The sequence below is a fragment of the Cariama cristata genome, unplaced genomic scaffold (genome assembly GCF_000690535.1).
Source record: "Cariama cristata isolate BGI_N322 unplaced genomic scaffold, ASM69053v1 scaffold40526, whole genome shotgun sequence".
Taxonomy (NCBI): Eukaryota; Metazoa; Chordata; class Aves; order Cariamiformes; family Cariamidae; genus Cariama; species Cariama cristata.
In genome coordinates this window covers 17678-32984 of record NW_009624584.1, presented here as the reverse complement: position 1 = coordinate 32984, position 15307 = coordinate 17678, and the positions used below count along the sequence as shown (strand labels likewise).

The 15307-nt window shown below is 36.7% G+C and overlaps 1 protein-coding gene across 1 annotated transcript in view; it reads left to right on the top strand.

The window, feature by feature from the left end:
- Positions 1-413: 413 nt before the first annotated feature.
- Positions 414-15307, top strand: part of LOC104164024 (tumor necrosis factor receptor superfamily member 19-like) — a gene marked incomplete at its 3' end in the record, with an annotated part of 15603 nt that continues 709 nt past the window's right edge. The window contains exons 1-3 of the mRNA XM_009703222.1: positions 414-504; positions 1910-2020; positions 12376-12554. Coding sequence (XP_009701524.1) covers positions 439-504; positions 1910-2020; positions 12376-12554 — 356 coding nt within the window. The remainder of the gene's footprint in view (positions 505-1909; positions 2021-12375; positions 12555-15307) is intronic.

The window sequence follows — 15307 nt, the reverse complement described above, 5'->3', positions numbered from 1 at the left end:
TTTAAGGTCCCTTCCAACCAAACCATTCTATGGTTCTATGAAATTAATCTTTATCTGATGATCATGTACTTAGTTGGGCATCTAACAAGCAAGAAAGGTATGTTGGGGATGTTAGATTTAGATTTAAAAACGTGGACATTCTGTAATCTAGACTGATAGCAGTCTCTTCTTTTGAGAATTAAGGCTGTAGAAACTTTGTGCGTATTGCCTTGTCTTCTAAAAAAGAACATATTTTTAAAGCGTATATTTGTTGTTTAGCTTCCAGGAATCCATCTGAAATGTTTTAATGGCATTAACAGATACATATTTTGACACGCCGAATGACATGAAGTACTATGGACATACGACTTTTGCAATTTAAACAACATTGTGAAATATAATTATTTTTTATCTTTTTTTTTTCTTTTTCTTCTAGAGAGAAAAGTTTAATTGTTAGAAATGGATGCTAAAGGATTACAAGGAGAAGATAAACTGAAGATGCTCATAATTTTACTAGCGTATTTGGTAAGTTAAAAATGAGTGGTTTTTTCCTCAGGATGAATGTTGAAAAAATTATATTAGACAGGAATGGTGTCTTTTGTTTTACACATTACTACTAAGACTAGAAGTCTTAAACAGATATATGCAGACAGTTACATACACATTTTATTAATTTAAAAGTGAGCTTGGTCAACTGATTTGTACAATTTCTTTCTACTCCTGACATGCAATGAAAAGCTTTTACCTTGTGAATCTCTTCATGGAAAAACGACTGGACTAGGACAGAAAATGTAGGTGAATATAGTGCTGTGAAGGTGATACTGCTTCACCTCAGAGAGATGGCAGGAATTCTAGGCAATTTGCAGTGACCATCTCGTAGTACAGTATGCTATATAAATAGTTTAGGAGTTTGGAGTATTCAGTTTATCAATGGAACATAGCATAGCGTACAATTACATTGCCTGCTAAGTGTGCCTCAACTCTGGCTTGCAGAGACAAGCTCTAGAACTAAGGGTAATTAACGTTTCATAGCTATCAGAAAGGCTTTGGTCTTTCTGAAAAGACTGATACACAAAGTAAGAATTTAGTAGCAGTTGTGAAGAGCGCTCTCTGTGATGGAAGCCTGTATGTAGACATTTAATTTAAAATTCTATTGAGGGAACTCACAGGGTTTGCTAACGTACCTGGGTAGGGTTCCAGTAATGATACTGAGTCTTTGCATGGCTGATACTGCTGCCTATGGTATTTCTCATAACCTTAGTTTCTGGTTTGGTCAGATAATGTACTTAAATGCTTTTAAAGGCAGAAATTGGATTTTTCTGTCATTTGGCCCATTAAATATAAAGTGATAGTGAATTTTAGAATAAATCATGTTCATACAGGTTTGGGGTTTTTTTTACGTTTCCAAAAAGTTTGAGTGACCTTTTAAAATCTCTAAATATTTGTATTTAAAGGAATATATTTCAGCTTATTTATTGAGTTGTAATAGCATCATTAGAAAAGTAAAAAATCACAAATAAATGAAACATGGCAATATAATGTGATAAGACATAGCTTACGGTCATGAAAATTGTAGCTTTAATAAATGGTTATGTGTGTTTTTTGTAATGTTAATTAAGGTGAGGAACTTAGTCATGTTCAAACAACTAAGTGTTTTAACATTCCACAGGTGCCAAATGTCAAGCAGGTTTTCTAAAAATGGTAAATTATTACAAGTCACTGAGTACCAAGGACCTTTAAAATTCAGACCACTCATCCATATTTGGAGTTAGATGATTAATTTTCGTTGCCGTATTTAAAGTTTTTGATAATGCAGAAAGTTATTTTTAAGATAGAAATATGAATTCGTTTCTCACATTTAGAATTTATATAAATTATATGTTAATCACAGATTAATTATATTTTGGTAAGTTTACTTTTTTTTTTTAAGCTAAGTAGGGTAATTTGTGAGACTGGAGACTGCAGAGAGCAAGAATTTAGGGACCACACTGGAAACTGTATCCTCTGCAAACAGTGTGGCCCTGGAATGGAACTCTCAAAGGTAAGCAAATCATACTTTCTTGAATTTACTTTATTTCCAACAGATGCATTTACATATGTGGTTAAAATAATAGATATCTGTGCTTACGTGGAAATATTTTTTTTTTATATATATTCTCTGTTCAGAAAATGATGATGCCATTAATAAAGTAGGCAGTACCATTAGAGGATCTGGGTATGGGCTCTTAAAATTATTTTTTTTTTAAAGGTAAGTTTGTGCTACACAGGGGGGGAAAGCCTACAGGCAATTAAGACTGAATAACCTCACTGTGTAGAGGAGAGTATGAAAAATGAGTTTCAAACTACTGATTGGTACAGACCACTGAAATGGGAGGAGCTTGATTTTTACAATGCCAACTTTCAGAATCAGTTCTGGATTTTGGGTGAAATTACCACTATAGACAATGTTTAAATACTTTCTGTACAACAACTGGTCTTATTAGAAGGGTTTGTAATAAAACTAAGAGCATAAGCACATGACATAAATACAGAGTAGGATTCAAGTGAGAACTGAGATATTTCCTTAGAACAGCTGGGAGACAGGTGATTGTTCTGCTCTCTCTAGCTCAGTGGTCAGAGCACTTTGTGTTGGGAAGCTAGAGTCAAGTGAGGCTCAGTTTCTTTGTTAAAAATGCTATAAACCTAATGTTGTAAACTTTTATGCCAGGTAAAGTAATTGAGAAGGTTGAGGCCAGAAAACTGTATGGTAATATGCAGAAAGCATGTAAGAAGCCCTTGCTAATATCATGGAGAAGGAAAGATTGTTGTCCTAAGTCTTATGTAAATGATTTTTCTTTTAGAACAACTACATCTCTTCCAAAAGAAAATCCCCGTAAAAATTTTGGAATTAGCAGGTTTTTTAGGAGTGCAGAAATGAATCAATGGACATGAATGGTGACTGAGGTTAGGGACTGGCATTCAGTAGAACTAGGAAGTTAACTTGGCAAAATTTCCAGCAAAATTCCAAATCTGAATGCAAGTCAGGAGGGGGATCTTTGTTGCCTTCAACACAGAGAAAGTAAGTGCTGTGTATGAGCAAGGATAGAGACCAATGAAGGAAGATAGAGCTGAAACGGGAGGGAGGGATATGGTGGGATTCACGAGCTCGGTCACTGGAGGTGAGAGAGAATGAGTTATGAAGGGTGAGCAGGCTTGTCGAGTCTCATGCATAAGCATAAGCCTATTTTTTTCAGTATCCAGCTACTATACCTCCCTCTTCCCCATTGTTAGAGTGTAAAACTGTGGCCCAGACTTAACTGTGCAGTCTGATCAATACCTGATTGGTGGGGCCCTGAAGCAAGAGAGAAGTAGCTGCCTTGCCCTTTGCATATAGAAGGGCAAACTCTGTTTTGTACTCCTCCTGGTAGTGTAAAAAGGATGATAAAGGTAGAATTTAAGGTGTTCTTTAGGAGGAGAGAAATTTAATTTTCAGGGTTGCTTTTGTAGGCAAGTATGTTATTGTAGATCCAAGGAGGAATTTGAAATGTTATTTTTTAAAAATTTTTAACACGAAACATTACTAAGTCTGGTGTGTATGTGTGTTTTAAACAACAGGGAAAAAGAAGCTTTCAGTTTGTGGCTTTGTATTTCTTACTGTATTCAGCTCTGAAAAAAAGCATTAGTTAAGTATTGTGGTTTGTGTGTGGTTTGAAGAGATTTACTGAAATTGAGTGACACATTTTCTCTACCTCTCTACCCCCTGTAGCTAGTGTTCAGTGCTTTAACAGAAATACTTAGTTTCACACTTTAGTGAGGATTACTTTCTATGTTAGGCAGTATTAGTTAAAGTTTAGTCATATAAGCAATGCTGTTGAAGTAGAGATTTGAAGATGACTAACGATGAGGATGTGGTTTTGTTTGGATGTCTTGTTTTTTTCAAACTGGCTGTAATTTGAGGACTGAAAGGTTCTGGGGGGTGTTTCAGTTTATAAAGGCACTTGTAAATATGGCACTTCATAACAGTGGTCCTACTAAAGCAGTATTATGTGCGTTGATGTAGTGTACTTATCTAGTTGGCAAATAAAAAGCAAAAGCATAAAAACTAATGCCCTCAGTAATTACACTTTCAGTTTAATAAAGAAATGCTAAACTAAATTAGGAAGGTTATAGTTTGCAATAGTTATGCTTTTACTTTAACTATTTTTGTTTACAATCTGATAGTCCTGATTCTTAGGACTAGTTTTTCTGAAAATACGAATGCTTAATCAGTTTCAATGTGTAAGCAATTACTTCTCCCAGACATGAATAGGCTTTCAAATACTACTTTTTGCTGCTACAGTAGAACTGAAATAACTGGACAGATTTTGCTCAAACCTAAATGTGAGTGGAAGCATAATTTCCTCTTTAAATAGAGGTACAATTTTCTGTGAATCATAGTGGTGATTCACAGTGAAGGATGTGATGCTGTGGCTGTTACTGAAATGCCATTGAAAGTAATCTTGCTGAACTACAGCTTGAAGCACCAAAGTATGTTAAGTCAAAGGTCAGAACACAAAGGGAAAAGGGATTTAATGATACACTTGAAGTAATTTGCAGCACAGGGGGAGTTTTGTTTGCTTGGTTTTTTACATGTGAGAAAGCAACGATGTAATTATGCTGTAGTTTAATAACAGTTTCTTAATAACGTGTCTGTTTTCCTATCAAATATTTAGTGCTCGTGGATAAAACTAGATATACTGCTGTTTGTGTGAGCATGACTGCATGGCTAAGTATGTAGTAAAATACAATGTTATGAGTGGATTTTTGGTTCGGTTCCCCCCCCCATTGCTTAAAACACTTTGACCGACAAGTTTCTTTTTTATGTTAGTGGCAAATAACCCTCAGCTTATATTGTTGAACATAAAAGGCCAGCTGTTGGGTTGTGCAGCAGCAGACTGTGTGAATGGTTGAGGTAAACATATGTCCCTGCTTCATTCCCTTGAAACTCAGTTCAGGTAGAACTTCTACTGCTGAGTAAGTTGAAGCAGACAGGTCCAGCGTCAAGGACTGTAGAGCACTCGCTTCACTCTTATTTGTGAGAAGCTACTTCATTTTAGTTACAATCTAAATCTGCAGATTTCTTTCATGTTATTACTGACTATACAAAAATAGGAACTATGTGCCTTTTGAAAGGCAAGTAGAGTTAGTAGGCTAAACACTACGAAAGGAAAACTGGAGTTCTCAAGATAAAAATTAAGATAAGTACCATAGTTCAGATGGGCACTATGACTTCAATACATTGCCACTGAACTGATGAGCAACCAGTTGAGAGCATAAGTACTCTTGTGCATGCACTTTCTTCCTTTTGCCTTTGTTAAACTGAGTACATGATGTTACAGAAATCAAAACTAATATGTTGTTATCTAATTGTGATATCTATTTTTTCTTTTTTTTTTCTTTAAACTTCAGTGAGGTTTTTATTGTGCATTTATAATAAAATCCAGTTAAGTCAACAGTCATTAGTTGTCCCTACGCTTAAGGGAAGACACAGTGACACCTGAAGATCAGACTTAAGAATCTTAACATAGACTGCACAGGTGACTTAAGGTATGGTTAAAGTCTAATCAAATTGGGTCCTGTGTGACAGTCCAGTCTGTTCCCATGTTGCCAGATACACTCAGATATACCATACTTGCATCAACAGTGTGGATAAATGTGCAGGGCAAAATACCAACTGTACAGAGTATACACATACACGTATATGCGCACATATATATATATGTGTGTTTATATACTTATTTTTACAACTATTATCTTGAGTTATTTATATGACCTTTGTTGCTATACTATGTGAGCATTTCATAATGTCTTTTTAAGTTAGGGAAATGCTGTTGCCTTTTCTTAATATATACATGAGACACTAGCACAGAAATCAACTTGCCCGTGGTAATGCAGGAAGTTTTTGGTGGGACAGAGTAGACAGAGACCACAGAGTGGAACGAGAGGATGGAGGCTCTCCCTTCACAAGGTGCCATGTGGACAAGACAAGGGGCAACAGGTGCAAGATGTACCAGGAGACAGGTTTTATCTCTGTATAAGAAAGAAATTTTTTATGGTGAGAACAATCATTCACTGGAACAACCTCCCCAGGAATGTGGTAGAGTCTTCATCACTAGAGGTTCTTAGGATGCAATCGAACAGGGTGCTAGATCGCCTCATCTCAACTCCCTGTGCCGTGAAAGGTTAGACTAGATGTTCTTTAAAGGTTCCTTCTGACCTAGGCTGTTCTGTGATCCTATGATGAGCATTCAGTTGTAGTTGTAAACTAGTGCTCAGTCTATTGGATTGACCTTCCTGTCTGCAAAGATAAGCAACTTCAGAAAGCGTGAAACAAAAAAAACCAACAAAAAACCCCAGCCTTATTTCATGTAACTAGTTCCAAATCTAGACTATTCTTTTTGGCTTTAGCTGTTGCAGTTTAGTGGGGCTCTCTTTTTCAATAATGTTTTTAAAGTAATTCTTTCTTCCTTAAAATAAGAAAAAATAGTACCCCCTCAACTTTTCCTTTCTGATTCCCTATCAACTGTTCTAACAGCAGCACTGCAGATGTTACATTAACTTAGAATTAAAATCCATTGATCATTACGTTCATTGTATTTTTTATAAAGTACTTTTAACATATTGCCATCATAAGAAGGCCAGCTTTGTTATTGTATCAACAATTTGACATTGATGGGGAAGGGAGCGAAAGCTGCTTCCCCTGTTTGTTTGCTTCTATTTGTTCATTTAAAAAAAAATTATATATAGCCTTTTCTTCTAAACATGTGCCCTTGGTAATGCTTGTGAAGCTTTTGAACCACTGAAATAGCTTTCTTTTGAGCGTGTGGGTTTTTTGTTTGGGATTGTTTTTTGTTTGGTTTTTTTTTGTGTGTTTGGTATTTTTTTTTTTAGCAATGCTTTCTGCTGGGGTGGGAGACTAAAATGATTGTATCTACTCAGAAGGAAACATTTGCTTCACCTGGCTCAGCATTATTTAATTTCTCATTCATTTAGTAGGAGACAAAACATCATGTAGTTTAGAAAGTGATTTAATATCTTTCATTCTTTAAGTGGCTTTGAGTTGCCAGTGTCTGAATAGTCATTGGTGTGACTTGATAATAAGACCTTTTTTTGTTCTGTCATACCAGTCATGTTTCTGTATAAATCAGACCTTATCTGTGATTCAAATTCATATAAATCACAATTAATGTAGGAAAAACAGAAACCTGTGATAGCCTGAGTTTCAGCCTTTTCCTGAAAACGTTCCAGTACAGAATTAAGAGCCCTTCCATTCCTTTCACAATAATTTGCTGTTTTTTAAAAAAAGGTCTATAACTGTCTGTAGCTTCCATGTATTTTTTTATTTATATATGAAAAAGCAATCCATATCTCGGCCTCATCAAGCTTATATTGCAAACTCAAACTTTAACTGCAATTCTAGATTGTTTTGTCAACAGATCATGTCTGAGGTTGTAGTTCAGAAACATTGAAATGACAGTTTTGGCAATAGTAAGTTCTTTCCACAGCGCCCTACCTGTGCAGTTGTGCTGACAGAGTAGATTTTTAGGGTGTACTATGGAACAGATCACTGAACTGATCACTTTTAACCTGGATCAGTCCCGTGGTGGGATTTACAGCTCAGCCTCATAATCAGTTGCGTCGGTACAGTTACGGACAACGTGTGACAAGGAAGAAAGAGCAGAGATGAAAGGGAGAGAATGCCTTAAGCCAGCATTGCCACCAAATACGTGGTGATAAATGCTGTCACCAAGAGACTGCTGCTGTGCAGAGAGCCCGTGGGACAGAGGCAGCCAGGTGGTTGCGAAGGCAGGGCAACGTATCATAGGTTGCTTCCCTGCACCAGGTCTGTGATGAAGGAAGGGGAGCGCTGCATGTTGGCTCAGAAGAGGAACTGTGAATTAAACAGGGAGGTACTGTTGTAAGCTACTCCTGGATGTAACAGTCCTCATACAGAACATCAAAGGTGTGTGCTATGTCTGATGTTGTCCCAGGGAAGTTATCGAGAGCTGCTGCTACCACGTTTAGCAATCACCCTGTAAGTTTTCAAAGGAAGGGAGCTGCTTGTGAGGAAGCCTGCCATATCTTTGCTCAGGAGAGGCTAACACATGTTTCTGTGTCAGTCTCCTGGAAGCTGGAGCAGCTGCATGTAGGCATGTCAAATCTTAGTTGCAGAGAATGAAACTTTTCTGATGCTAACTTTGCACTTTACCACAGCAGCTGCACCTGACACGTTTGCGGCACACTGTTGCAGCCTGTCCTACTCAGAGACTTCTGCTGATAGATATGGCTGATAAGTGGATTCTAGATGAGGCTGATCCGCAGCCTAAGGTACTTTTGGAAGCTAAAACTGTGTGCTGTTTAACAAGGCCAAATACTCAAAGGTGTAAGTAAAACCTTCATTTGCCAGCACCAGTGTAGTGCTGCAACCTGTTATATGACCTGACATCAATTAAAAGTGCCTTAATGGCTGGAAGACTTTTTCTTGAGAATATTCCCAAAGAATATTCTTGTAATCATCGTGGCCTCAGTGGAACTTCTCTGTGCTGTACTGTCTAGGGACTTACGTAGGTTGTGGATAATCAGTGGAACTAGAAACAAATTCTGAAATGTACTTGCAGATTACGATCTTAATAATGCCTGAAAGCATTTTTTTAAATGAAATTTGAGGTTATTTTAATTGAAAGAATGTTTAAAATCTAATTTACTGTTCACTTTCTGCATTGCATTCAACTTCTAGGGAAAAACCATAGCACTTAACTCCATTACCCTTTATAGTCTGCCATACTTCTGGTCATTCTGTCTGAATCAGTGTTTGGGTAGTATACACTGAAAGATGTTAACTCTGCCAAGATAGTACTTTAAGAGGTGTCTGTATTATTGTTTACTTTTAATATTTTTAGCTTGAAACTGAGTTATGAGTTTAGTTAACTAGTTTGCTATAGATTCAAGGTGGCCTTGACCAGTCATCTTGCTTGATACCTTAGTGAAACCCACTTCTGAACAGAGTTGTTCTGGGGATACATACATTAAAAGTAATGAGATGTCACAAAACTGTGATAGAGAAAGCTGTATAAGTGTCGAGAAAGTAGAAGTGCGTTTGAATTTTGAGGATTTTTTAAAAATTAATTTTAATGCAGTTTTCTAAATTAGTGTTTGGGTTTTCGTGACTTGTGTATCATTTGAAAGAGAAATTTTTCATTGTTGTTACCTGGTACCATTGGTGGTGGCAGTGAAAAGGGGAATTGGAAAGGGAAGAGTGGGCTAAGTGTTCTTCACAGTATGCCCCAGAATAGGAGAAATAAACATAGTGTGTATTTCCATGCTCTTATTTTTTTTCTTTCCTGGCACAAAAATAAAAAATTTTTTTTTGAAATCTAGCTAATTGAGGTTACAAGTTTTATTTCTCTTTTCTGCAGTCCTGAGGTGAACTGCCCCAGGAGATGAGACCTCTTTTAAAAATATGACGGGTGAGGGGAGTTGGGAAGTATTCACATCTCATCAGCTGTATAACTTGACAGCTTCGTAAACAGAGCACTGAGAAAACTGATGCACATCAGTTTTGCACATGTACTGATAAAAGATGAACAGTCGATTGTTTGTATCTTTGCTGGACTGCTAAATTATGAAGTCCCAGATTTCAAAGGGTTTGAATCCATTGTCTAAATCGTATCCTTCGGGTTTGGGAATGTGGTTAATTATGAGTACAGATCTGTTTGAAGTTCTGCCTGCTTTACAAGCTTAAATATTTATTTGCACCGGCCAGGCAGTTAACTACCTCAAATATTATGCGAACATAAAAAGCACATACATGAAATTTGTAATTGTTATGGATTATATCTGCAGAATTCCTGGCAGGGACTTAGAAGCCATCTTTGAAAAGACCGGAGACAGTAAATTCCTAGGCAGAAGATTTCATTATGTTGCATCCACCACTTCTATAGCTTTAAAGTAAACCATTCCATGTTACAAAGGACCACTAAGATGTGTCCATACATCCAACTATAGCAAAACAGATCTGATAGAGCTAGAAACAATTTACTCAAGCTTTGCTAGTTCGGGCCAGTGAGTTGAAGGCATTTAATTCTAAGTTTATTTCCTGGTGTTTGCTTGGTTTTGATCAGAAACTTCAAAGGTAGTCTGGAAAGGAAAACTTGTAATTAAGTTCATTTAAGCCTTATATTTGAAAGTTTATTAGGACTTGGGAGAGACAGATTCCAAGTGATTTATCAAAAGATCTGAATATACATGGTTCGACTGAGCTATTATAATATATCCTATAACATTACTATTTGTATGATCTAAATAGAAAGAGTAAAGAGTAGGTATTTAGAAAGAATGTGTTAAGGAATAATGAAATTCAATGGAAAAAAGTTTATTTAGACTTAAGAGGAGCAAAATCTCCTAACAGAAATCAGTCTGGTTCCAGTCCCTGGTGGTAATTGTGTAGCTTTGTAAACAGTCTTACAATTGCATAAATGAGATTGAGTGTAAAACTGATACAGTAAGATATTTTTAGGTGATGTGAAATAGAACTGCTAGAACCTCCACTGTTTTGGCATTGTTTCCTAGCAGAAACTGGTAGGTTTGAAATAAAATGGTAGAAAATGTTCTATGTCTGGGGTGAATTAAAAAAAAAAAAGTGAAGTTTTTTTAACCCCTTTTGCCTACCAGCTTTATTAGGGTCAGTATCTCACAGGAGGACCATGCTCTACAGTATATGAAACTGTAGTATGCTTTTTTATTGTTATTAACTGCAACGATTTGTCTGTCTGCTCCTTAATCTGAATAATAGTAAACAGTAAGAAACTACATGTCAGCTGAAAAGCAAAACAAAAGTTAAAACTTTTTTAAATTCCTGGGTCTAGAGACAGAGGAAGACTACTATTTTTAGTGTCCGTTTGTAGTTGCTTTCTTAGAATTGTTCATTTCCTATGTACTTGAGTGCTTGCTCTTCTTCAGAGGACAGTAAAGATATTCTTAACTTAAAGGAAAATTGAAAATTCTTAGAATGTCCAGTAAAATGCATCTGAAGTTGTTTATTGTTACTTTATAACTGCAGATTAGAGGGACTATAAAATACATATTGGCCAAGTCCACCACAGAGCTTGTTCCATAGATGCTTTCTCAGTGCAAAACCTTGGAGAATCCTGAGTGCGTTTCTAAGGTTCAGAGCCTTTTTACTGCAGCAGTTTTGCTTACGTGGGTGACTTTGGGAGAAGTCATTTATATGCATTGAACTCGCATGTGTTGTGGAGGAAACTGGTGGAAACATTCTCCTAAGTTGCCCCAGCTGAAGATTTCCTGCAGTTATCCCACTGGGAATATGCCCTGTTCTTCCACTGGGAACTCTTACTGGAGAAGGAGGTCTCCACACTGTGCCTATCCCACCTACTCCATTCCCAGTAAGTCCTTTCCAGTAATTTGTTGTATTCCTCTTGCTGTTTTGCAGGGTGTCACTGATGCATCAAGTCTAACTCCAAACTACTGCAAAAAAATTCATAGGCTATTCAGATGAGAAAAGTGAAAAGCGGCTCTTAGAACTTGATAACTCTAAGAAACAGTGACATAAAAATGAAATAAAATTCAGTCCCCAAACTATTACAGATTGTTGGGTGGAGTGTTTCTCTTTGCAGCCTGTCAGTTGTATTAAGTGTTCTTTTGCAAATGAATGTAAATAATTTCTTTGAACAGCTACACTTGGGATAAATAACCAACCAGAACAATATTCCTTGTATGGCAAAATATCATGCATCCCTGTGATCCACAGAGCTATTAAACTTTCCAGCAGTTTGAGAACTGTTGGAACTGGAGCAGATTGAGTTTCTGAAATTCTTAGTGGCTAAGCAATGTTTCATGCCTAGCTGATGGTCATTAACCAGCTCTGTTTTATTTGGTAACAGAAATTCTAAGCCTTTGAAGATCAGTGCACTCTCTTCGGCAATTAACTTTGTTCACCTTAGCTATGAACCTTAATATCAAAGTGCTTCTTTGCTGTTTTTGTAACTGAGTAAGTGCCTTTATACTTCACTTGTCCCAGTTTCTGCGCTTTCACATGACTGACCTAATTAAAAAACAGCCAGCCCAATAATTTTACCATAAGCTAGTAATAATGAAACTGTGGGAGTCCTTGAAGCCCTTTATCATTCAAATACACAGTGGTTTCATGAATAAAGTGGATGACTAAGTATTACTTATAGAAGTAAGGGAGATTATTAGCAGTGGAAGAAACATTTGAACTTGCTGAAAGGATAGCTTTTGTCTCTAGAAAGACCTACTCTCAGTAATAATTACACTAGGTCTTCATTTTATCCCAGCATTCTCTTCTTGTTCACCCTTTCAGTGACTGAATAGCTTGCTATTGCTTGTTAATCCCTACAGGAATGCGGCTTTGGATATGGGGAGGATGCACAGTGCATGATATGCAGGCCAAACAGATTCAAGGAAGACTGGGGCTTTCAGAAGTGCAAACCTTGTCTGGATTGTGCATTAGTTAACCGGTTTCAGAAGGCCAACTGTTCTGCCACCAGCAATGCACTATGTGGAGACTGTTTACCAGGGTAAGTCCATTTCTGAAGATGAAACTTAAATTCAAAACTAATTTGCATTAACAGTTGCATGTTCATGTTTTCCACATAAATGTTTGTGTCCTTTATGTATGTATGAAGGTCCTAGGTTCTAATCTTGGCCTTGCCAACAACTTACTGTTTATGATCTGAGCATGTAATGTCAGAATTGCAGTCTTAATTATCTTGTCTATAAAAATGGTTTGATAATTACCTACTTGATCTGTGAGAGTATTGTCTATACAGCACCTGAGCAAAATATTGAGTGTTACTGGTGACTGACTTATTATAAAGAATTAAACATTTGGAAACATACACAGTTATCTTCTTGAAGACTGATCACATTGTTGCTTGCCTCTTTTTCCCTCCTTAGGTCAGTGCCTAATAATCTTCATGCACATATATTTTTAGGTCAAAAGGCTGTGGTTTATGCTCCTGAATTTCCTTCACCGTGTTGGTAAATTCACAGAGCATAATCCTGGCTGAGAATCGTAAATGGATCTGAAAGGATTGTTTTGGAACAAATTACAACAGTGTGAAGACTCACTGAAACTGCTGTAAATCCAGACCTATGCTTTGTTTGTTGTCCAGTCATCTCAGATCTCTGTTGCTAATCTTCTCTGTTAGTATTAAGATCTCTACAAGGCTATTCTTTACATTGTGGCCAAGTTCCACTATTACAAATACCTGCCATGAATTTGTTCAAAGGTATTTCTGATGCTTTTTTGAACTATGGATTGGTAGTTTAATAGACAGGAGTAGGTTATGAGAACTGATTTGCAATTCTAACAGCCTTTGTATGTTCAGGTTATATATTTGAGAGATGCTTAAAAGTTCATACATTTGTTTCCTATATATATCTTAGCCAATTTATTTTATTTATTTTTATGCATTTTTTTTTAATACCAGCTGTCAAATACCTGAACACTGTTGAAGCTCCTACAGTGACTCCTCTCAAGCCAGATGTGAGGTCTTTTCATTTAAAAACACTTAGTGAAGCTTTGGTAACTAATGTTAGTTAAAGTCATGGTATAAGAAGGTGCAGCCCCAGGCATTAGTTGTTACTTACTACCACTTTTGATACTACCTGCAGCCACATGGTGGATTGATTTATGCTCTTATTGCATATTAATATATATCTATTGTAAGGCTTATTTGGCTGTCAGCAGGGAGAAGATTTTCTTTTTATGAAGTAAACATATAAACTAAAATAAATAAATATAAACTAAATTTTGGAAGATGAGAAAGGAACAAAAAAGAAGCCAGAATAAAACATGAATTAAGGGTAAATCTAAATGGGGGGACCGGAGAATGCTTCTCAGTGTTCTGGTCTAGAACGTATTCCAGATACGTGTGTTGAGTATGTGTTAAAATGAGAGCTGTTTTTACACAACCTGCTTTTACTGGCAGCACAGTTAGAAACATGAGGAGGGAGGGAGTCATGGTTAGGGGAGTCACAGGTCACTTGGTCTGGACATTTTGAGGAACAGAACTGTAAAGCATGCCACCATTCACACCTTCCATCAGTTTAGATGCTGCGTAGCTGAATGGAGGATACAGCTAGCCAAACCAAATGGTCTAGTTAATATTTTACCTCTCAGCAATCATATTTATTTCTGTTTTGCACAGAATTCCAACATGCCATTCCCTGTTGTTCGGCTTCAAAACACTACAGTGAGCATGTCAGCTAAAACCAAAGATTAACACATTTCATTTAGAGTAAATGATCACAGTGGCCCCTTCAGTCTCACAGCCTATGAATCTGTTTCTGTTCACATTGTTAAAAGCATGAGTTTCTTGAGCAGTTGAAAGCTGTTTGCTTTAGCTGATACGGTCTTCATAGCTCAATGGTATTGCTGTTAGTAACTGAACATCAGTAGAGTTTGTACCTTTTATTTATTGTGCCACTACCACTACAGAAAACACTTAATTCACATACTCATCTTGAACAGACCACAGCTGTTGGTTCCAGCTGAGTAGTAATGACTGGTTAAAAGACAGACAGACCTACTTGATTAGGGAGCTGTTTTAGTGAGTTCTTTAGAGGATGTCATACCCTCATACAAATTTGAAACATAACATTCTAAAATTCTGGGTTTTCATTTGGTGCTACTTTTGTTCCCTGCGTTAGGAATGTGGGTATCTGCCTGTCACTGTAGTCAGTAAGCTCTTAAAACTTAAACTCAGTAGTAAAGTTCTTGAAGGGTCTTTAGAATAACATGTCTCCTTGGGTACCACAGTCATTTTTTAATTATTTTTTTTTAATGTTTTTACATTGATTTCTTTAGGAATGAGTAGCTGCCTGGTTAGTTTGCTTTATAGTTTTATTTTATTGTTCACCTGTTACTGCTTGTGGCCTCCCATTGCTATTACTAACTAAACTATCTAAATTTACTAAACCATCTGACTGATACTTCTGTTTGCAGTACTGATTCTTTTCGTACCTTGAAATGCTTGCTATCTAGAATTTTTAAAGTATACATTTAAATGAGAATATACAAAGTAGAGAATTGGATCATGTAGATTCGGACTCACGTGGTCGCTTTGTTAATTTGCATTCACAGTCCATGCACATTGTGATTTTGATTGGTGGTGGAGATCTTCCTAGAGGAGAAGGAAGAGTCAGAGAGGGATTGTTGGTTTGTTAAAATAATAGTTCTGAAAAGCCATTTTTACTGTTTTGCTGTTCTACAAAGCGATCAGAATAATCTTGTTTTCTGAAGATTTTGTCACTCAGCATGTTAAAA